Source organism: Silene latifolia, unplaced genomic scaffold, assembly GCF_048544455.1.
Source record: "Silene latifolia isolate original U9 population unplaced genomic scaffold, ASM4854445v1 scaffold_119, whole genome shotgun sequence".
Classification (NCBI taxonomy): Eukaryota; Viridiplantae; Streptophyta; class Magnoliopsida; order Caryophyllales; family Caryophyllaceae; genus Silene; species Silene latifolia.
The window spans coordinates 602614-627852 of NW_027413127.1; the positions used below are offsets into that span (position 1 = coordinate 602614).

General features: G+C 35.5%; 2 protein-coding genes across 3 annotated transcripts; both read left to right on the forward strand.

Annotated features, from left to right (window-relative positions):
• The first annotated feature begins 8129 nt into the window (after positions 1–8129).
• Positions 8130–15965, forward strand: LOC141637527 (uncharacterized). Of its 2 annotated transcripts, none has more exons than XM_074447010.1 (11): positions 8130–8423; positions 9226–11565; positions 11870–11996; positions 12086–12159; positions 12502–12746; positions 12874–12960; positions 13054–13153; positions 13665–13878; positions 13958–14105; positions 15323–15380; positions 15466–15965. In XM_074447010.1, exons 1-11 carry the CDS (start codon positions 8343–8345, stop codon positions 15637–15639), a joined length of 3648 nt encoding a protein of 1215 aa, XP_074303111.1. In that variant the 5' UTR covers positions 8130–8342; the 3' UTR covers positions 15640–15965. The 2 variants fall into 2 exon arrangements, with proteins under 2 accessions (XP_074303111.1, XP_074303112.1); XM_074447011.1 differs by having other exon boundaries at positions 15326–15380; positions 15466–15718.
• Positions 15966–17177: 1212 nt separating this feature from the next.
• On the forward strand, positions 17178–21705 carry LOC141637561 (protein PMR5-like). Its single transcript, XM_074447061.1, has 5 exons — positions 17178–17533; positions 17973–18147; positions 19607–19785; positions 19910–20068; positions 21215–21705. Exons 1-5 carry the CDS (start codon positions 17193–17195, stop codon positions 21561–21563), a joined length of 1203 nt encoding a protein of 400 aa, XP_074303162.1. The 5' UTR covers positions 17178–17192; the 3' UTR covers positions 21564–21705.
• The last annotated feature ends 3534 nt before the right edge of the window (positions 21706–25239 follow it).

Sequence of the window (25239 nt, forward strand, 5' to 3'; positions counted from 1 at the left end):
TAAATTCGTATTTAAGACCGTTACAAACGTGAAATAAATTTAAGGGATTTTCTTCATATTAATTTGTCAAGAAACCATCTCAACCAAAACCTTAAGTTGATGGTTGAAGTTTCAAGATCGATTTTATAATCTAACTATATTATTCCCGTATTTTGTGATTTTTACATGGTATTCCTTTACGGCTCTGAGTGTTGGGCCGTGAAACATTGTCACATTCAAAAGATGAGTGTGGCGGAGATGCGCATGTTGAGGTGGATGTGCGGACATACAAGGAAAGATCGGTTAAGGAATGAGGTGATTAGGGAAAAGGTAGAAGTGGCGCCAATAGAGGACAAGATGATGGAAAACCGACTAAGATGGTTTGGCCATGTGAGAAGAAGACCTATGGACGCACCAGTTAGGAGGCTGGAGACTTGGAGAACAGAAAAGGTCCCTAGAGGCCGAGAAAGACCGAGACAGACATGGTTAAGAGTGATAGAGCACGATATGAGAGTTCTGGGGCTTGAGGAGAGTATGGTGACGGAGAGAGCACAATGGAGGGAAAGGATACATGTGGATTTTTAGTATTTGATGTTTTTTGACAGATTTAGTTTTTTTCTTTTTTTTTTTTTTATAAAGAAATTAATTTATTTATTTTTCTCTCCTTTATTACACATTTTTTCAACAACCACTTTCTTATAGATTTTACCTGGTTCATTCCGGATCCTTAACTCTGTTTCGGTTTTTAAAAATCGTTTTAATCTTTCTCTCGATTTAAATTTTAAGTTTTTATAAAAGAAAAACGGAATTCGATTTTAAAACCCCTAAGTTCACCTTGACTTTCCATTACATTTTCGTTCTCCCTTTTTGTTTTTCATCTTCCCTTTTTTTATTCGCATTTTGAGGCGTGCGTTCACCCATGAACGGTTCGAAAGGATGATTCATGTCAGCCGACCCCAAATCATTTTGGGATTAAGGCTCTGATGTTGTTGTTGTTGTTGTATTCCTTTACTTTCGAGACATATGTTGTACTCCTAATTTTTATCATTAACCATTGATGTAAGCCGTTGCCTAAACTTTTATTTTGCCAAGTTATTTTGTTAATTGATGTCATGACTGTTTTATTTAAACATACTCCTCCTATTCAAGATAAACCTCCCTATTTCCATTTCCGTCTATTCACAATAACTTCCCTATTTCCTTTTTTGGTAAGTGTTTGTGTGGTCCAAATTTAATTGTATGGTGGGATAGTGTATTTGTGTGGTTCAAGTTTATTTATATGGGGGGTAGTGTGTTTTCTTAATTCTTGGCCCTGTTCTTTTGGACTTAAAGTCACTAAATTTCAGTTCACTTCAGATCTTATAAGTTCGATTCGATTGATTCGAGATCCTATAAGTTCGATTGAGATCCTATAAGTTGATTCGATTCGAGATCCAATAAGTTCGATTCGAGATCCTATAAGTTAAGTTCGATTCAGATCCTATAAGTTCGATTCGATTCGAGATCCAATAAGTTCGATTCGGATCCTATAAGTTAAGTTCGATTCAGATCCTATAAGTTCGATTCGATTCGAGATCCTATAAGTTCGTTCGGATCCTATAAATTCGGATTGAGAAAAATTCAGATCCTATAAATTTAGTTCAGAAAAGCTATATATGGAGTATTATTTTTCAAGACCGATACAAAACATTTGACATTAATTATTCGATACATACATTATTATTTTAAAAAAAATCACTCCTCTCATTAATAATTTCAGCGTCACAATAGATTTGGGCATATTTGATAAAAAACGGAATAAGGCCATGTATTAGGTACGAAACAATATAGTCAAAAATATTTGGCGAGACAATGGATCCGTTGTTGAGAGTGATAGTGAAGATGAAAGTGATGAGGATTATGATAATATGGAAATAAATGGTTAGAAAAAAAGATATAATATGTGATTTATTTGTTATCGTAACGTAATCGTAGTATAATGTATGAACAAACCAATCCATATAAAGGGGAAAATTTTATTATTTTACCTTGTGTTTTGGACTAATTTTTTTTTTTATCAATGTTCTCTCTTGACAAGTAATAATAATAATAATAATAATAATAATAATAGTAATAGTAGTAGTAGTAGTAGTGGTAGTAGTAGTAGTAGCAGTAGTAGCAGTAGTAACAGTAGTAGCAGCAGTAGTAGCAGTAGTAGCAGTAGTAGCAGTAGCAGCAGTAGTAGCAGTAGTAGCAGTAGTAGTAGTAGCAGTAGTAGTAGTAGTAGTAGTAGTAGTAGTAGTAGTTAAGTTAAATAAAATAAAATTAAGTTAAGTTCGGCTCCTATAAGTTCAGTTCAGAAAAGTTCAGATCTTATAAGTTCAGTTCAGTTCAGTTCAGATCATATAAGTTCCGTTCAGTTCAGATCCTATAAGTTCAGTTCAGATCCTATAAGTTCAGTTAAGTTCAGATCCTATAAGTTCAGTTCAGATCCTATCAGTTCAATTCAGATCAGATTCGTTTCAGTCCAAAAGAACAGGGCATTTGTGTCAAAATGAAATGGGAGGTTTATTGTGAATAGGAGGGAGTATGTTGTACTCCTAACTTTTATTATTAACTATTGATGGTGCGATGATGGAGAGGAAAACGGTGGTGGTGTAACAAGTGTGACATTGTTGTGACATTCTGGCGGTGGTGCAATGAAGGCGTAACGACGTGAGTGGTGGTGCAATGAATAAGATGTTAGGTAGTTAATGATTAGTTGTAAATTGAACAGAGGGATTATTTGTAGTTTAAGAGACTGTCAAGATACAGCTCACCCATGATAAAGGCACATGTAAGTATCCTATATTGGAAAGAGAGGAGAAAGTTGTCTATCATATAAACCAAGGAGTTACTCCACCCATTGTCAATTGATTTTGGGATGGAACCTCCTTGGACTTATAAATCGGACTCTCTCTCTTTCATGCGGGTGTGGTCCATGCTCGATAACGGAACTTATCAGACACAACTTAATAGAGTAACAACACAAATATTAACGGAATAAAAATTTAGGGGTACAACAATAACTAATGATAAAATAATTTTCATATATATTAGATAAATGAGAATAACAAAACTCCCCTCTCTCTACCTTTTCCTCCTCAATTAAGTAACCTTTGGTCTGCTACCACCGCCTTCCTCCTTCACCTCCCATAAGCCCCTTCGGCGCCGCCAGAGATGTGGTCTTTCTTCGACTAATCTCCGGCGGCTTTAAACGTTCAACCACAGTTTGATTTTGACCCACCTTGCTCCAACTGTTACGATTTCTCCAAATCATCGTAATCCCCAAAAATTTCGGCCTTTCTGGCTTTTATGTTGTTTATGATCATTTTAAACCTCAAATTATGCACCTTTTCCCCAAATTTCTGCGATCGAATTTCACTTTTTCCTGTGAAAGCTCAGATCTTTGCGTAATTTGATAGGCTTTCTGGGCTATTGAATTGAAGGCTTGATTTCAAAATCTCAATTTTCGGTTAACACAGCTGTGTGTTGGCAAAGTTGTTGGATATGTTTGGAACTAGATTCGAATATGCAGAGGAATCGGTTCTCTCATCTTTGCTTTGTTGTTCTGATGTGTTCTTGGTTTTCTATCTTATACTTGGGTTGCCTAGTCTATGCGGCTGTTGGTCTTCGGGGGTTGACTGTAGTTTTTTCTTTTGAAAGCAGCAACCTGACCTTCTTTGTTGGGGATATTGTGGTGGTGTCTGTTTACACTGTGGTCGAGCGTTTGGTGAAGGTGGTGTTGTAGGGTTGGTGTTGTGTGGTTGGTTGGTTGTAGTAGTTTTCCTTTCTTGTTATTCAAAGCTCTCTTGCCTTCCTTCACACTGTTTTCTGTAAGTTTCTCCGTTTTCGTTTTTTTTAAGAGTATCCCTTAGTTGTTAAGCTATGAAGTCCTCTGAGTTTCTTGAATACTTTGTTCTTTTTTATGGTAATGAGAAGTTGTCGGATGAGGAAGTTGAATTTCTGAAGGTCCTTACACTGTTGGATTATTTGCCTTTTACTCAAATTCAAGCCCTTAAAGATTTTGGTAATAATCTCTTTCGACAAAATCAGTTTGCTGAAGCCGGTGATTGTTATGATCGGGCAAGTCGTTTACTGAGTTCGGCTGTCAAAGACAAAACCGTGCTTGATTTAAATTCATCTTTATCGCTCGCTGTTTCTTTATGTTTAAATTTAGCAGCGTGTGCGAATAAGCTTCAAGCTTCTGAGGTGGCTTTGACATACTGTTCTATGGTTTTGAATTTCTTTCCTCGCAATGCTAAAGCTCTTTTTCGTAAGGCGGTTGCCCTTAGAAGATTGAACAGGTTATCAGAGGCATGTACTACTTTGGAGGAGGCCAATTTGATTGAGCCTCATAATAAAGATATTATCCACGAGCTGGAAGCCGTAAAGCAGTCTCTGGTAATTAACAAAAATGGTAAGCGTGTTGTCGTTGAGTCCGTAGATGCAGAAGTTGTTCGTGCAGGGAAAGTGTTTGTTTCTTCTCCCCAAAATCAAGTTGCTGGAATGGTGGGGAAGATGGTTGAGACGGTAACTTGCACATCGTCGTCATGTTCTGAACCTGCTGTGAAAGAAAATAAGCTCTTGTCGCATAATAGTTCATCAGATGTACCTATGGTCTCTGATAATGAATCCGTGCCTGATGTGGCCTCTAATGTTCCACAGGTCTGTAATTCTTCTTCATCAACTACCTTAAAATCTCGTCAGTTCCGCTTCACGAACAAGAAGCGACCTCATAATACCCTACATTTATCATCTCAAGATTATGATAGTTTGTTACATGGCACAAGTTTGGGTTTTTACCACCCAAGGTCCATGTCTTTTCTGAGGGTTCGTACCCTCATCTCTAAAACCATCCAGACGGGAACTCCCCATGACGATCTTCATGGGACAGCAGAAGTTCCCACCTCTTCTCCTACACCGGAGAACTCTTTACACATTGATAATATTGCATCTGACAGTGTTGTGTCAGTTAAGGAGGAGGCTGACATACAGGTTGATAAGAAGACTCGGCTTATTTCAGGCTACCCCTATCCTACTAAGATCTCATCGGACCAGTTTGGTTTTGCTGCAGTTAGGGATCTTTCACTTGCCCGAGCGGGACATATTGTGCACCAATACCGCACTAAAGACTCCAAGGGCTGTGCTTCGGCCACGTCTAAGAAAAGAACTATGTTTTCAGCTTCTTTTTGCAGGTACACCCGCACTTCTGTTGCTGTTACGAGGAGGAAGCGGAGTTATGTCCACCTTATCGAGTTTGACGATCATTACCATCCACCGTTCAAGAAAATTCGCCTAGTCTCTTCGATTAGAACTACTTGTACTTTTTCTTCGGTTATTTGGAGGTCAAGTAGCTTTGGGGCTGCTTATGCCCCTTCGTTTGTACTTTGAAGTAACCTATGTACTCTCTACTAGTTTTAATTTATAAAGTTTATCGTTGTCAAAAAAAAAAAAAAAAAAAAAAAAAAGTGGAGGATTACATAGGATGATGAAGTTAGACACTCTTACACTCCAAGGTGAGAAATATATAAAAACAATGCACATTGAGATTGAGATTGAGATTGTTATTGTAAGACCGCTTTCAAGTAAGGTTATTGACTGGGTTGTGACTTTGTTGGGTCACCTTAATGACATCTTAAATTAGGATGACTCGGTAGGTAGCACTCTTCCATTAACTGGAAACAAAAAAAAGGACAATCGTAAAAAAAAAAGGGAAGGTGACCTTTGGTTGAGTTTGGTGACCTGGTAGGTGGTACTCTCTCATTGGTTGAAAAGTGGAAAATGATTGGGTTGCTGACCTAGGTCGTGACCTTCTGCTTGGGAAGGTGAAAGTGGGTCAAGATAACTCGACTTTCTGCTTGGGGATAGTCTAAGAAGAACAACAAACTTGTAACAACATAAAACTAACTTTGACTGGGGTTGACTAGTTAGTTAAGAAGGTTGGAAAGGCTGTTGGCCAGCAACAAGTCTAACAAAGTGACCACAAATTCTCCCTTATGACGGAGATACCCGTCGCAAACTTGCGACGGGTACCATTTTGTCTCACACAAAACCCATGGGGTGAGAGAGAGAGCACATGGGGTGGGTGCCCACCTTGTCCCCTCTACCCATTTCCACTCACATAATACCCGTCGCAATATCCGACCCGTCGCAAGGGAGACCTACTGCAAAGTGACCTATATACCCTGTTACTAGTGACTACGATGAATTCAGTTCGTGTTTATTGAGTTATGTTCAAAATTGTTATTATTATAAGTACCATTTTCTACGCCAACAACCAATTACCATGAACTCCGACGAGTCAACGAGTCGTCATTAACACTCCTTGCCTCAATCTGACATAAAAAACAACAAAACACAAGCATATTCATAACTACATACATGCCGTATTTATGAAACGAATAAGAATTATATATAAAAAACAAATCACACTGAGTTTATTATAAGAGGAACAACAAATAAACTTGTAACAATATATAACTAACCTTGACCGGGGTTGACTAGTTAGTTAAGAAGGTTGAAAAGGTTGTTGGCCAGCAACAAGTCTAACAAGAAGTGACCTATATACATGGTTAATGATGACTACATTCAATTCAGATCGTCTTTAAAATCATCATCATCATCGTTGCCGCTATCACATCACCACTCTAGCCTCACCTCCACCATTTTCAATGCCAACTACCGCCAACCGTCTCAAAAACACAACCAACCATGAACACTGACGACCCACCATTGACACTCCCTCAATCTGACATAAAAAAACAACAAAACACAAACATATTCATAACTACATACGGTATTTATGAAACGAATAATAATCGTGACACATATATAACTAAAATAATGGAAAGTTGAAACAAATAATAATTGGTTACCCTGTACATATAATTCTTTTCAGCAAGCCTTGCCTAAGACGATACTATCCGTTATGAATTCTTTCATATACTAGGTGAGATAAGGGGTGATGACGAGAACAAGGTAAAGTAGTATATTGGCGCTTTAGCAAAATTTTCAATTTGTATAAGTTCCGTTTAGTTTAGTCTATTAAATTCAATTCAGTTCAGTTCAGATCCAATAGTTACAAATCAGTTAAATTTGTATAAGTACTAGAAAACACTGCCTAACTAATATTGTGATTGTTGTGTTTAAAGCCACCTTTAATTATTTGTTTCTTGGCGACTAAATGTTGACGTTGTGCTTGAATCCTTAGTCACGGGTTAGAGATTTTCCAAATCAAAACAAACTTGATGCAACCAAATTGCATGATACAAAATTAAATTAGGATGATTCTTCATGATTCTGTTCATGATCTACCGAACCAAATGAAGGGTGTGTGACTAGTTATTGAATATCAACTGAATTCAAACATCGTGCCAAATTGAACGATGACTATATCGGAGTATAAAATAATAGTAAATCTCCCTTAAAACAACGGAGTATAAATCCTTGTATAGTTGTACTATAACAGTTGCAAAGCGAGGCCAAGGCGAGTGTACGAAACAAACAACAGTAAGTCTTCCTTAAAACATTATCCGTCTTATACTTACAATGGACGCAGTTTAAAAAATGACAACTCGATTCAAGTTCTGATTGATCGAGTAGATCTACATACACCTAAAGGTTACCGTTAAGTTCATCCGTGGAAAAGCTGTCTTGTAACCAACCTTCCGTAAAATAAAGACATCGTCTAATGCAACTCACTCCTCGATGAAGAGCCTATTTCGAGTAACATTGTCATTGATCACATTTTATCTCATTTACATCCAACTCTTGCTCCTTAATGCATTCTCATTGTAATATAAACGACGGTCACAAGATTCACAACTGTAAGCATACTTCGTGACATAATATTACTTAAACACATCACCCGAAAATAACTCCGCCACTTCAAAAACACCTTTGAAAAGTAAATCTTTTAAAACAATACCATCACACAATACTGCTAGGATCAGGATTCTACCTTAAATCGATGAAAAAAATATGATTGAATCAGTAAAATCGAATCGTAAAATTGTAAGAGACAAACCATCTAATAAATACAGTAATACACAAAAAGAAGACGAACACACTTGGTGTAGTTGGTAGCTTGGAGCCCAAGGACTAAAACACAAAATTAGTAGAATCACTTCAGATTATAAAATCACACTCTCCACAATTTTCTCAAAAATTAAAATTAAAATTCCCCAAAACAATGAATAATTCTTCCCTAAAAATAGTCTTACTCATGGGATTCTGTTATTAATGTTATATTTTGTTAGAAAAGCGTTATAATTGCAATTACAATTACAATATCTTTATTAATATTATCAATATTACCTTTGTTCTTGCTTACTGAAACATCAATGGCAGACACTTCTCACCCCAAAAAACGACAAAAACGTTCCAATCCCAAAAGAAAATTTGATGTTGGTGATCATGTTGAGGTATAAATCACTCACATTATCATTCTTTTTTATCAATTTTGCTTAAAAATTGATAATTTTGAAATAATTAATTAATTTTGTCAAATTTAATTATTATTTTCTGGGTTTTAATAGTTGTTTTGTATCAAATTTTGGGTTTTGATGTTGTAAAGATTGGATTTTGATCATGCATTCTTGTTTATGATAATGTGAATTGAATTGGGTTTTATCTGAATTTTGATTTTAGTGATGATTTAGTAATTGGGTTTAGTTTGTTTTGTGTGTTAATTAATTGGGTTTTTTCTTCATGCAATGCTGTAAATTAGGGGTTTAGGGTTTCTGGGTATTGATCAATGCTGTCAAATTCATGAATCATGATCAATGCTGTCCTTATTTCTTTCTGGTGTAACATGCATTATCCAAATTATGTTGTTTTAGAGAAGATTTTGAATTTTTTTCCTGTATGTTCATGATTTTGCTGGTTCTTGTATTGACTTTAGGTTGCGTATATTCGACCCCTTACCCTATGCAATTTGCGGGAGCCATTGAGGCATCGGGATAATGTTGTTGTTATCGTTGTTGTTGTTTGGGTTTGAAGTTAATCTACTTTCCTGGAGCCTCAATTTACTGGATTAGAGACTGAGAGTAGAGAAATTGATGCATCTTGTTGATCATGGAGCTTGCAATTTTCTCACATATTTTACATTTCCTTAAAACTTGGTCTAAAATCAAGTGTAGTTTATCTAAGTGATTCGAGTGAGTATACTTTTTGGTAGGTTTAGTTTATAATTAGACTGACACACACTATCATGTGTTGGTTCAGGTTAAGAGTTATGAAGATGGATTTCTAGGATCCTGGCATCCTGGAACTGTCACTTCCTGTAGGCGTGGATGTCGAGTTGTGAAATATGATAATCTTCTTTCCGATGATGGTGTAACCTATTTTGAAACCATTAATGTAAGTGGTTTAATTGATGGAATCGCATACGAGTCAGAGTCAATAGATAAATGTAGGATAAGACCGCCCCCTCAACCTAGTCAGCTAACGAGAGATGATCTCGTCTATGGTGACTGTGTGGATTCTTATCTCAATGACGCATGGTGGGAAGGAGTTGTTTTTGACTGTGATGATGGTTCAGACTGTCGAAATATCTTCTTTCCTGATTTGGGTGATGTAGAAAAGGTAACGCTCGAGGACTTGCGGAAAACATGGGACTGGAATGAATTTACAGAAGAATGGACACTGCGAGGAAAGTGGATGTTTTTGGATTTGATTAAAAAGTATGAGCTTGAAAACATGATCCCGGTGTCTATTAGGCAAATATGGTACGATATGAGGCTGAGACCCGAATTTGTTCAACTTGAAGACTGGTATATCTCTGAGAAAATCCCATTGTGGGAAGAGCTGATTCAGAACGTTATTGATGAGTATCTAAGGCTCAGTGTAGAACATTTCCTGATGACATATGATTTCTCAGAACCTAAATCAATTCCTGAAGCAAATTCAGCCTCTTTCCATGAAATTGTGCCCTCGATAGATAATGTCGTCCAAGATGATGAAGTGATGGCACTGAATGAAGTGCAGGCAACTGTGGACAGTGAACAGGCTATGGCTCTGTCCGTAGTTCCTTCGAGTGCTGATCTGAACCCCGTTGTAGAATCTACTTTTAGTAAAAAAATGAAAAAACGTAGAAATGTAACAGAGAGCAAGAGTAACTTTACATGGAAACCAATTCAAGATATAATAGACATTAAACCTGAGTTTTATCCAGAGTCTGTTGATGAATACCGTAACTCAGGAAAACCTACGTCCGATCAGACGAAAAGACTCAGGCAACATGTTCTGTATTTAGGATGGAAACTGGAGACTACAATGTATGGTAAGCAACGTCGGGTTCGTTATATCTCTCCTGAAGGATATATTTTTTATTCTACCCGAGAGTTAGTGCCATTCTTAAAAAAGTCTGAAGGAGAAGATAGTCGTAGAATGATAGTCACATCTCCTAGCAATCTGAGCTCTAGGGAAGAGAACCCAGAGTATAGTGTTTTGCCTTTAATGGAGAGGAATAGAGAAGATGAAGGTGAATGTTATGATCTGTCTGTCTCTTCTGAGTATTTTCCAGAAGCTGTATCTAAGTATCTGGACTTGGCTGATTGGTACAGTCGGAGTAGAAGTTCCAGGGAGTTGGCGGCTACTCTTAAGATGCACTTGAAAGATAGTGGCTGGAAAATTCGCTCATATGGTGTAACGGATGCAAGAAAGAATAGGTATCGCTATCATTCACCCACTTCAAAGAGGACCTATAGTTCATTAAAATTAGTGTGTCAGGCATTCACAGATGGGATTGAAAACAATGTTATGCATCCATCTAGCTCTATTGCAAAGGAAGATGGGACTTTTAGTGAGGGACATGAGGATCGGTTAGGTAAGCGACGAATATACTTTAAAAGAAACCACGTTCTCAGGAATCGCAGAGATGTGGAGAGGAGAAAGCACCAGAGGAAGCAAAATGGGCGAGCACGTTCTTCTCGATTTAAACATGAAAGTGAAGATAGAAAAGTTGCAGATAATAGGCTTACAAATGGATTAATCTGTAGCTTCGTTTCAAAGAAAAGAAAAGCTTTGAGTAAAGTAAAGAGCTGCCCAGAAGGCCATAACTCGAGCAGCGTGCTTCGGTCAAGCAAAAGAGTACGGCAGACACGGCTTCCAAGTTCATCACAGCTACCTCGGACAGTACTTGCATGGCTCATTGAAAATAATGCTGTTGTTCCTAGGTCAAAAGTGTATTACTACAAGGAGAATAGTCCCGAACCCTTGGCTGAAGGTCGAATCACAAGTGACGGGATAAAGTGCAATTGTTGCAACAAAGTGTTTACACTAAGTAGCTTTCAGGCTCATGCCACCGGCTATAGTAGTCGCTTACCAACTGAAAATCTATTCTTGGAGAATGACAAGTCTTTATTGAGCTGCCAAGTGGAACTGATGCAAAAGAAAATCAGGAGTTTATCTACAGAACCAGCAGAAAAGGCCAATAAAAAGGCCAAGGGAACTCGAACAAAATCATGGAATGACCATATATGCTCAATATGTCACTATGGTGGTGAATTACTTATGTGCGATCAGTGTCCAGCATCGTTTCATAAAGAGTGCCTTAACTTAGAGGTGTACTTTCTTTCGGTTCTCTCTTTTTTTTTTTTTGTTAAACTAACAAACGATAGAATGACCGCAAACAGTTGTTTTTATGGCTAATATGAAGATTGCATTGAGAGTCGTGTTGAATGACCACTACTTGACATTGAAATAAGCATATCTATTTTATGGAGTCATTTTGCTCAATGCCATCATAATCCGGAACCAAAATAACAGTGGATCTTTGGCTTGAATAGAAATAAAGACATATTTTCTCATTAAAATAGCATTGAAATTTTCTGCTGTGCTAATATATTTGTTTTTTTTTTTCCTCCAGCATTTGCCTGAAGGTGATTGGTTCTGCCCATCATGTTGTTGTGGGGTTTGTGGTAAAACCCTTTTAATGACTACACAACAATTCACGAATGATAGTGTTCTGTGTTGTCATCAATGCGAACGCCAATGTAAGTTCTGGACTTTTCACACCCCGTCATATTCGTCATGCTTACCACGGAAATATTTTTCGATTCTTAATCCGTACTTTTTGTTACAGATCATGCTGGCTGTAAAAAAGACACAGAAATTAATCCTGGAGAAAATTGGTTTTGTTGTAGAACGTGTGAAAAGGTACTCCCATATTGCTTCTTGTTATACTTCTATGTACTTCCAGTTGAAGGTTTTGGGGCTGTCTAAATATCCAATTTTTTATTAAGTGAAGAGTTTAGCGAACTCTAAAGTCTATTCTATCCGCGCTTTTGTTCAGCAGGCATAAGTCATTTTATCCGCGCTTCTGTGTTATACTTCTATTCCAGACGTACATAAAAACATTTGAAAATATGCCTGTCTTTTATCTAAGTTGAATTTGGGATAGTTCCAGTTTAGTTGACTATGTGGTCGATGACTTGCTCTTTGTAATTATTGCCTGCGTCTACTTCTTCGTTGGCTCTGAATCGTTTTTTGATGTTTCAGACGCACTGGGGCCTCCAGCAGCTTCTCGACAAACCCATTCTTGTTGGTCAGGATAATTTGACTTGGACCTTGGTCAAACCAATGCAATATCAGGCAGAGAACGATGAGGACTGTGATCTGGTTGCCATGGCTGAAAATTTTTCTAAAATAAGTGTTGCTCTTGAAGTGATGCATGAATGTTTTGAACCAGTGAAAGAACCTCGGACCAAGCGAGATCTTGTTGAAGATGTTATATTCTGCAGAGGGTGAGCCAGCCAGAATAATTATTTCATTTAATTGTTTTTTTCCTTTTCTTATTCTTTATTATGAATCATAATACTGGTTATTTTTCTCCACCCATTTTTAACAACGTCCGCTTTGAATGGTGTTCAGGTCTAACTTGAACAGACTAAACTTTAAAGGATTCTATACGGTGCTTCTGGAAAGAAATGATGAGCTGATTACTGTGGCCTTATTAAGGTACCATTTGGTCGACACCAAACCAAAGCAGAACTTTTCATTCTTATAGATTAAAAACTCGCTGGAGCCTGAAATTGACTTTTTATTGTTAAGGGTATTTGGAAACAAGGTGGCAGAAATTCCGCTTATTGGGACCCGCTTTCAGCATCGTCGGCTCGGAATGTGCCGTGTCGTGATGAATGAGATTGAGAAGGTTACTTCCTTCTTTCTTTGCCAGTAAATGATGATTATATTAACCTTGCAAAGGTGCTACTGTATTTTTGTTAACCATATATAGTGAGATTTGACACAAACACTGTGACCCCTTGCAATTTTCAGGAACCCTTTGCAGGTTGAGACTTACCCTTTTCGTTGCAGGTTGAGAATAACCTTTTTCGCTAGTAACCATTTTTATACCATGATTACAAGTGATCCTTTTTATTGGTGAACCATTTTATGTCATTATTCATTAGTGACCACTTCACGATCTTTAAGTGACCTGTTTACTTTCAATTGCGAAATGGTGTCACATTTATTAATTGTAATTTGTAAAGTTCTCGTACAAGAAATTCCACCATTGTAAATGATTTTGCGGGAAATTCAAACTTTTCTGGTAAATAATTACATGTCAGTTTTATCATGGACTTAATTATTTAAAAAAAGGAATATTGTAATAAGAAAAAGTTACTCATTTTGAACTTTTTTTTTTTTAACATTTTATCCAGAACCTTTTGAACCTGGGAGTGCAGAAGCTAGTTCTTCCTGCTGCAGCAAGTGTCCTAAACGCGTGGACAACGTCATTTGGGTTTTTGCCCATAACAGAATCTGACAGGTCAGGATTTCTGGGTTACACCTTCCTCGATTTTCAAGATGCCATTATGTGCCAAAAGCCCTTAACGAAGCTTTCTTCTATACCACACTTGTCGAGAGCTATGCCTGGTATTATTTCTTCCTTTAAGTAGTTACAGAACATCCAGATGAGTCATTATATTCTGTAATGAACTTTTGCTTGATGCAGGTACTCATCGTCAACATCTCAGAATTACTGATGGAAGCAATAACATCCTTCATCACGAGCAGAATAATAGTATCTCTGAGGTTTTTCAAGAAGACCAGCGCGAAGAGAGTGACCTTATGGATCAAGGAGAACAAGAAGCAGAGACAAAGTATGTACTTCCCTTTGCTTGACTGAAAAAGAAAAAGAGATATCTTTTACACATGTTATTACGAAATGAAGATCTGCAGCTTTTGAGACGATGTCTATTTAATTGCTAAAGATCATCTGACTGTAATATCTAATAGTTATCAAAACAGTTGTTCTAGGTGAGACCTTATAGATCTCATTGGCCCCCTCACCATTGAACTGAGTCTGAAACCCTTTTTAACACCCAATTTCCTTTTTTTTTCAAAGTTCTGATTCTTACATTTTTCTCTCCTCAAAACCCAGCCTCATCCCTCAGACTACCCTGCCATCACCTCCAATTACCACAAGCGTTGTCGGCGAACGTCGACCCAACCACAACTCCACTTTCACCACCTCCTCTTCAACCCATTGCCCTCCACTCTCCCAAACACCGAAATCTACAACCTCCAGGATCCAACTACCAACCCCACCCTCGAGTCCTCGACCCCAAAACCAGAACCGCTTAGTCCCACTGACCCCACCCTGCCTCTTCTCGATGGAAACTGTCCACCGCACGTCCATGGCAAACTCATTTTACCGAATAACGGCTTAGGGTATGTTTTTCTGACCTCACCTCTGTGTTGGAAGATCGTACATAAACCCATATCCGGGCTATTTTGTCGCTGGATCCAACACCAAATAACTCGGGGAGCTAGTTACGACCCTTAGGGTTAGGTTAAACTCTTTTTTTGAAGGAGGTGTGCGAGAATGTCTGGTGCTTGTGGTGGGCGGCACTGGGTAGTGGTGATTGTGATTTGTGAGGAAGAGATAGTTGGGTTAATGATAATTTGAGGTTATATTGGAATTGGTCCCATGATATATGACTTGCTCAAACAACGATTTGTTTGCTGTGAGATTAACAGCACCAATTAATAGAATCACAGTTATTTGTGCTAACTGCTAAGTTAGTGAGCGGCTGGTTTGACGATAAATTTGCAGTTAATATTAATCCTCAAAATGCATGCAATCTCTATGTTGATGAAGTTGTAAGCCTGCAACTGAATCTATCAAATGGACCGATGACTCAAACTTGTGTAGTTTTTTTTTTTTTCTAATCGACAAATATCTGATAAAGGGGCACTGTCAAAATGATTTCTATTTTTCACAGAACTTGCTTGTATTAGATATATATTTTCATTTTTTTATAGGATTTATGGTATTAAGTTCTGACTGTCCTTATAAAACCTTGGCATTCGGCAGCAGCTCCGAAGACAAAACCAATGATACAGACAATAATCCAGAAGCTGCTTCAGTCACGGTACATTCATCTTTCCCTCTCTAACCCATGAACCTCTTCGTTTGTACATTTGACCGTAAGTCATAACACAGTTATGCATGTACAGGTGACGACCACGGTTTCACCCAACCAAGAGGGTGAACAGCCATGCAAACCTTTGGAGCACCAGGATCGTAAAAAGCTTGTAATACACTGTTACAAGCGAAAGAAAGCCGTGGAGCCAAGACCTCCACTTCCTCCAACAACTAGCTTTTCTAAACTCCAAGTAAGTTGTGGATAGTTTCGCCTTTTTTTGCTGACGACCCATTTGCTCTCGACGGGTCTCCCCTAATAAGGATCACTGTAACTTATGGGCTTGGTCGCGGTAGAACCCTAAATTTTGCAGCTCCCCTATAGGAATGTTCAAGGGGAGCCATAGATGTTAGGTTTTTGGTCTAACAGTAGACCATTTCGTTTACTCCATGTATAGTTTCGGTTTTAGTTTCAGTTTTTAGTCGTGTATATCGGTTGAGAGCTAATTTTTTGTTGATGTTTAATAAGCTCTCAGCAGAAAACTTAAAACAGTCAAATGTTAAGTTTATGTAAATCTATATCTTATTCATATTTAATCGTAAAGTTTTGGTAAGACAGATCAACAATGGCATCACCACCCAGACGATGAGACGAAGTTTCCAGTCTGGGAAGTGAAATTGAATCGATTTGGCATTTTTTCATCTTATCGTCAAGTTTAGTTCAGCTTACAATCATCGCACAATTAATCTTTACGCATCCCACATACGTTACTACTTAAAAACGGATTAAGGATGTTATAAGTTGATCAGAGCGCATATTTCACGTACTAATACAACTAAATTGTACTGAGTATTATACAACGGTTACACACAAGACCGAGATACGAAAGTAATGTTCTGTGGATGAATAGGAAGAAAGGAATTGAGCATTTTGGGTGGTACAGAAGAAAAGTAAAGGGATCAGAAGACAATCATTTCAAAGGTCTGATGCATGAGGTTTAAGAAAAGCAAAGAACATTTTTTTTGAGAGCTCCCTAAAGTATCAAACATTTGTCAAATAAAGTAGTCTCCATGCTTTTCTTCAAGAATCATGCAGCTACTATTTCTCATTGGATAAACTTTTTTTTTTTTTTAAAAAAAAAAACTAATTTTTTCGATTAATTCTCCAAAGATTAAACTCTTACAACAATTAATGAACATTTAAGGATTCAAACTCGTGAGACCAGTTTGTTAGAATATAAAACCGATCATGAGACTCCTATCATCAGTTTAAGTTTTTTATTGAGATGGTTTCTTAACGGTATCAGAGTCAGTATAACTAAAAAGTCACCCCTTTTAATTCAAAAGTGGAATATTAACACCAGCCAATTATAAAGCACCAGGTATGAAAAGACCTCCCCGTACACAAAATAATTTAAAAGGCATACTTATATTTACACAACCTTACAATCTGAAATGGTCGTTTTACTAATTAAATACTCATTCATTATTATCAAGTTAATAAACAAATACTTTTATATATAAAAGACCGTCTTATACAAATATGAATATTCATTGAACTATGTAGGCCAACTAAATTGCTTCGTGACAACTATAAATAAAAGTATAATTCATTTGCCTCTCAAAACAACCAATCTCATGCACTATTTCTTCACGCGACCACCTTTTATATTCACATGCACAAATATCAACAATTTTTTTTATATTTCCAATTTCCAAATCCTCCAAAATACATTCTTAAACTTCTTTTTTCCCTCCATTTTTTTTTGTATTTTTTCTCTCTACTTTTGTCTCTTTACACTCAAAAAAACTTCCAACAAAAATGTCATTTATTTCTACTTCTTCTTCTTCATTAAAACTATGTTTAATTACATTTATATTAATTCAAATTAAACCAAATTATTCAGCATTATTATTAGGTTTAAGACATCATAATCATAGAAGTCATCACCATAATATAGCATCACCTTCATTTCCTAATATAAACCAAACACAAAGTTGTAATATTTATGTTGGTAATTGGGTTCATGATGATTCTTACCCAATTTATCAATTTAATCAATGTCCTTACATTGATCCTGAATTTAATTGTCAATTATACGGTCGACCCGACTCCGATTATCTCAAGTTTCGTTGGAAACCCACTACTTGTGACCTCCCTAGGTACTACTTCCTACTACATTTTCATTTTAGTTCAGCTTGTGTAAAACCGTCTTATATATTAAAAAAATGAGGGACATGAGGCTAGTAGGGATACATGGTTGCCCAAGTAATGAAAATTTTGAAACTTTTAGTTGAAGTTTTTTATTTTTATTTTGTCAGGTTACTTTATTGCATTACTAGTTCGTCCCTGAAATTTTTAATGAGTTTTAACCCTTTACTTCAAATCCTGGTTCCGTCATTTGTTTCAGACTGTTTCACCTAGGAAACCTATATTTTGTGCTACAAGTGAACTGTAAGGGCAATTTGATGCTGACGGGTTTTAAACTCAGGTCATGAGTATACTGCTCATAACTTTACTTGTTAAACTAGCTGACGTCTGTAATGTACATTGATTAGATAGATGATAATTAAGCTAATATTATTTTTTGTATGATTTTAGGTTTAATGGGGTGGAATTTTTGCAAAGAATGAGAGGAAGAAGTGTAATGTTTGTAGGAGATTCATTAGGAAGAAATCAATGGGAGTCATTGATTTGCATGATATCATCTTCAATATCAAGATCTTCACCAACTCAGATTCTCAAAGGGGACCCACTTACTAGTTTCAGGTTTTTGGTATGTTTTTTCTTCAGTTTTTTTTTACTGACTCAGAAATTCAGATTGACTGACAGTCTGTAAACATTGCATGCCATTGGGTAATCATTTCATACTACTACATGATTATGATTATCTTTGTGTTATTTGATGATAAGCTTAGGGCCAATTTGGTAACATTTTAGTAAAATGAATATCGATTTAGTTCGAATTTGAGTTGGGTGCCTGTATGACTTGAACTCGAGATTTGTAGTTAAACTAGTTTTATAGGCGTTAGAATTAAATTATTTCCTTGTTTTGGAGGCGGAGTTTGGATTTGTTGTTAGGAAACAAAATTTTCTGAGTGAACGAATTACTATTAGAATAGAAAGTTTAGGAAAAAAAAAAAATTAAAACTCTTTATTTTCCCATGGTTCTAGGCGACCGCCTTTGCTAACCCCTGAATCCAACAATGTTTTGCTTTATGCCCATGAGTTGTTTACTCATGTTTTATGGAGGATTGAAGGATAATAGACAACATAATTTTAAGTATATTCTATTCTTGGGAGGATAAGCTTAGGGTAATTTGGTAAAATTAGTCAGTAAAATGGATATCGATTTAGTACAAATTTGAGTCGGGTGCCCTAGAGTATTATGCATGTCGTAGTTTTATGACTTGATGAATTCGAGACCCGTAGCCTGTAGTTAAGTGAGTGAGTTTTAGAAAGTAGAAAAAAATTAACTAAAAATCTCGATTTTTCTATGGTTCAGGACGATCATCTCTACTAACCCCTAGACCCGCCAATGATTTGTTTACTCATTAATGAAGGATAGTAGACAACATAGTTGTGACTTGTGAGCATTTTCTATATCTAAAGATTGAAACAATTTTGAGGTTGAAGCCCTAAAATGTGGACTATGTGTGTATTATTGGTAGTACAATTTTAGACACATTAAGTTGAGGACAACTCGAGTCTTGTGATTGTTATTGTTGTTGTCCTTGTTCATTTATAGATCTTAGCAAAACATAGTTTACAGACTTTATTGACTTTGTGCTTGAAATTTGCATTGATTAAAATCACCTTTTCCCACCTCCAAAACCCCTTCAATTACGGTATAAAGATGCCCTCACTATGAGAACCATACAAATTCGTCACCCATCTTTTAAAGTTAATACCGATTAAATAGGATAAATGAGATAAAAGTAAAATGCTTACCGATTAGCAAAGATATCGTTTCATCTATCCAAATGGGATTTTACTGGACCCGTTTCAAACTTAAATCGAATATGACCGTTTTAAGAGATATCAACTGAACTTACGTGCTATTATTAATTGTGCAAATAGTATATTTTAACGAATTCGTGACTAAGGCTTTGTTGCTGTTTTAACGGATTGTTATATTTTTTCCATGACGTGGGAATTCCGCAATTGGTACTTTTTGTGTGCACTGGATTATGTATTGAGCAGAACGATTATTATTGATAATGTAATATATGTAGGAATATGACGCGACGGTTTCATTCTATAGAGCACCATATCTAGTAGACGTAGATTTAATTCAAGGGAAGAGAATCCTTATGCTCGATGAAATTTCCGGCAATGCTAATGCTTGGCGAGGCGTGGACGTACTCGTGTTTAACACCGGTCACTGGTGGACTCACAAAGGATCTCTACAAGGGTATGTATACATACATTTTACTCCATAATCAGTTAATCACAATTAATAAATAATTACAATAAATTATGATGATTATTTAAAACTTTTAAAAGTGATTAGTGAAATTGTGACTAATATGATGTAGGTGGGATTATATGGAAACAAGAGGAATGTGGTACCAAGATATGGACCGGATATCGGCCATGGATCATGGACTAAAGACATGGGCCAGATGGGTTGATGCTAACATTGATAGTACTAAGACTAGAGTTTTTTTCCAGTCCATCTCGCCTACCCATTACAAGTAATGTTCTCTTCTTTAAATGAGGTGCATAAGTTATTATAAAGTCGTTATATGTCGTTACATTAGCAGACCGATTGGTTTTCACTGGTCGATTTCGTAGTCCAAAACAAAAAGTGCATGAACAATATGGCACCTTTTATTTCTTAACTAGTATAGATTCCGCGCGAATGCGCGGGCTTTTAGATAGAAAATACGAAATAATAATTATAAAACCTAATATTTAACTCAATTTGATATTTAATTATAAAATTTATTATTATTAATGTTTTGTATTAATCGATGGAAAAGGGAAAGTTCATCCGTTGTAGATATAATATAATGAAAGCTCAATTACAGATATCTGATATGATATAATAAAAGCCCAGTTACAGATATAATATAAATAAAACCCAATTATAGCCAAACTCATTTAGGGAGAAAATTTGAAGATTTCTTATTCTTTTAGTATAAGGAGGATGATTGGTTTTCATTGGTCGATTTAGTAGTCCAAAATGAAAAGTGCATGAACAATAGGGCACCTTTTATTTCTTAATTAGTATAGATTCCTCGAGAATGCGCGGTTTTTTAGATATAAATATTAAAGAAAATACGAAATAACAATTATAAAACCTAATATTTAACTCAATTTGATATTTAATTATAAAATTTATTATTAATGTTTTGTATTAGTCGGTGGAAAAAGGAAAGTTTAGTATAATCCAGTTGTAAATATAATATAATGAAAGCTCAATAACAGATATGATATAATAAAAGCTCAGTTACAAGTATGATATAAATAAAGCCCAATTATAGCTAAATTCACTTAGGTGAGAAAATTTGGAAATTTCTTATTCTTTTAGTATAAGGGTGATTGACCATGGCGCGACTAGCATACTATTAAAGAAAATACGAAATAACAATTATAAAACCTAATTTTTAACTCAATTTGATATTTAATTATATATTTTATTATTATTAATGTTTTGTATTAATCGGTGAAAAAGGGAAAGTTCAGTATAATTCAGTTGTAGATATAATATAATGAAAACCCAATTACAGATATTATGATATAATAAAAGCTCAGTTACATATATGATATAAATAAAGACCAATAAATTTATTTAGGCGGAAAAATTTGGAGGTTTCTAATTTTGTCTATTTCGGCAGTCCATTGGAATGGAGCTCAGGCGAAACAACAATGAGCAAGAACTGCTACGGCGAGACAACTCCAGCGACCGGAATAGCAATTCCGACAGACGGGTACCCAGTTGAAAATGCAGATCAAATGAGAGTACTAACTACAGTGCTTACAGAAATGAGTACTCCAACATCCTTACTCGACATCACAACGCTCTCAGCCATGAGAAAAGACGGTCACCCTTCAATTTACTCGGGTGATCTAACCGCGCAGCAAAAGGCTAACCCATACCGGTCTGCTGATTGTAGTCACTGGTGCCTTCCTGGCTTGCCTGATACTTGGAACCTGCTTTTTTATACTGCATTGCTTTATTATTAGGTTTCTCTAGGATTAATTAACTCGATTCGTTTGTTATTTGTTTTAGACTTGAATTATAACTTAACTAGCTTTCGTAAAACTAATTGTTGTTGTAATTGTAAGTAAAAATTGAAAATGCTTAGCTGAATCAAGTTCAAGATTAGCTATAAAACTAATTGTCTTTGACCGGTTTCAAAAGTGATATCGGTATATTATAAAACTAAGAGCTCTCGTAAACAGAAAATAACAGGTTTAATTTAAACTCTTTAAAACACAAAATAACACCATTTTAACCCTAAGATGTTTTTTGACAATCCATTTTATTTTTAAAACAGTGAGGCTTTAGCTTGATTTTTAAATATGAACTAGAGCGATCCATATTAACTTCAAAGACGTAGTAATGTGATCAAAAAAGTGTGGAGGATGATACGGTGCAACACAATACGCTCATTTATTATCATGTAAGTATTAATTTTTAAAAATTCATTTTACTTTTTTTAATATCGATTTTTTTTAACGTGTCCTAACTCCCAAGTGCACATTAGGCAAACAATTGAGAAACGATTTTCATAGTTGTCTTATGTGTAGAATATAAGATAAGTATCACACTAAGTTTGAATAACCGAATATTTCATCATTTATGTAAAATAATCTATAGAATCTATATAATTAAGGTCCTGTTCTAAAATTCAGCTCAACTTCATCCAATTCAGTTCAGTTCATTGTTCAGCTCAGCTCCATATTCAGCTTCTTTCAATCGAAAAGTATATAGTCTTAACAATGTTAGTGAATTAAAAAACGAGTCAAGTACGAAACAGTTTTTTTTTTTTCCTTAAAAGGAGAAATAGAAATTAGTAGTCTTGGATTGTGCAAGAGGAAATGTAAAAAATGGAGGACTAAAATGGGAAGGAGTCAAAGTCAGGGTCCAAACACACAAGCTTGAAAAGGTCTATCTGGGTCTGATGAAAATGGGCCAAGTAAGAAGTGTACTAGTCCAAAAGTAGTCTAAAGCTGCCTTTAGTTGCCTTTGTTGCTTAGGTCAATTATCCTATGGATCTCTCTACACTTCAGTCTTTAGTATACCAAATCTTAGTTTGATTATAGTAAAGTGTAAATTAATTTATCAAGGTGGAATATAAAATGTTAATTTCGTAATACTCCCTCTGTTTCGCAACATGATGTATACACTTTTATTATTTTGTGAGAAATATTTTAATTAAATGTAAAAATATGTGGAAACAGTGGGAGTATTATCCTATCTAACTATAATATACTCCAAATAGAGAGAGTATTATTTTGTGAGAAGTAACATTTTTATAGACGGTTTTATTTTAACTTAATATTGACTATCTATTATGAAGAGAAGAGAACCCCAGTCTGAGTTCAGTTGTTGGAAAAAATGTAAAAACCGAGTAATTTGTCAGCATTTGTAGGATAACAGATTATTTGTATGGTTTTATTATGGTCTCCGTTTTCTAATTTGAAAGGTCTAAACAAGCAGTTGAGATTTAAATATTGCATGTAAATACTAGGTCATATGCTCGAATCCTTCTTCCGCTTTATGTTGTACACTGCTATATTAATCTTAGGCCTCATTTGACGCTAACTATACTGCCTTCTTTCTTTAATCATTGGGTAATAAATATATCTTTTGAAATTAAAAAATGCGAGTTACAAGAGATGGAGCTTCTCTTTTTGTGACTTGTAATATTTGAACAAAGATTCTTGTCCGATATACAAATAATTTAACATCTAAATTAACCAACACGATTTACTCTATTATGATGATGCATGTCCAACGATGTGATATCGTCTAGACATATATGTCCCAGCCTACTAGAAATAATACAATAACGATTAAGGTTGCTACTCAAGATGTATTGACCGAAATCAAAACTAATCTAAATTAAACTCAACTAATATATATTAATCCGACATAACCTAATTTAAAGCTAATCGAGTATTCGAGTGACCTGTTTATCAGATCAACTAGTTGTCTAGTTCCCTTGGTCATATTATATGTATCCAAGTGACATGAAGTCATGAACAATCCAACTAACAAGTAGTTAAGTGTGACATAAAACTCGTTATTATTCTAGACTTTATTGTATACTATATGAGAAATACAGTTGTTGGTGACTTCATGCAACAGTTAATTATTGTACGTTATCCGTGTTGATGAACTGCATATTACTGTCACAAAGACTACTACAGTCTATATACCTAATCAAACGCAACGGTCAATTAAAAGGATAGACAACTCATATAAGGATCCAAAGAAAGTTTAGTGCCTTTATTTGTAACGGTAACTTCATAGCAATTTCCGATTTGAAAGGTATATTCTTCTCATTAGCGCGGGTTTTGGTATTGTTGTGGGATTGTGGCTCCCTTTAATCATGGATTTTCACTAACAAACAAATTAAGTCACATAATTTATCAATCAATGTGTCTACTTAAGTAGGTTTTGTGTGAATCACATTAATAAAGAAAATGACGGTTTTATAATATAGAAGTAATAAACAAATTCGATTTTATATAGTTTTTCTAAAATATGCTCTTAGGATATATTTTAAAAAAACCGCTATACTGTCGTCTATAAGTGTGAAGCACATAATGACATAAAGGAGTTGTATGATTATTATGCATCATACCGTGATCTTCTTAGATTATCATTTGGAATCACGAGGAAACAAACAAAACAAAACAAGCTCTGATCCTTAACCTGATGTTGTTATGCTTTTATGTATAACTCTAAGTTACACCGGGTGTACCACGTTATCGTACACCTTAGGTAATAAATAGCAGCCTCAGGTTTCATTCTACTATGACGATTGTGCTATATTATTTACGCAGAATATGGTCAATTCTAATATCTTAATTGGATATATAAGGTGTACAATAACGTGGTATACTTAGTGTACCTGAGAATTTCCCTACTAACATGACTTATATAAACTTTGATTTTTTATATGTTGATTAACATATATTCGGAGTATATGATACTCGTACTACTTTGTATTTATAATAATAAATTCTAGTACTCAAAATAAATAGTTTGAACACTCGTCTATGTATAATAATCCACTCCAAACAAAATCCTATATTAAAAAAAAAAAAAAAATTAAAAAGCACAAGATCAGTCTTTCATTTACTATGTCGACCTCACAGTGTCGAGGATATAGTACTCGTTTTAATAGTATTATTTCTTAGCTTGATAACTTCATGCAATAATAAACGTGTTTGACCCTCCACATTAGCCGTTGATTCAAGACTTTAATCACTCCCCTATTCTAGTGTTTATCCAAAAGACCATCCTGCCCCTTTCTTTCTACTTGGCTTTGATCCCTTCCCCAACCTCAAGTTTAGATTTAAGATAAGCCTTATCTAGTTTAAGGTCAGGGCAGATCACCGGCCTCTTTAAGAATTTATTTCACTTCAAATTTTGTAACTTCGGTTTAACTGATTAACTCAACATTTAAATCCAGGTCTATCAAACGGAGAATTACACTGATATTGAAGACCAACCAAATTTCATTTCACATTTATTCTCTTAAAAAAAAACATCATAAACAAAAATTGAGAACCAATTTGAAGTGAATTAAATTTTGAATTAAACTGAACTGAAATTAAGTTAAACAAAAAACAGGACTCAAGCTTTGAATTGAACTGAAATTAAACCGAATAGAACCGAGTCTTA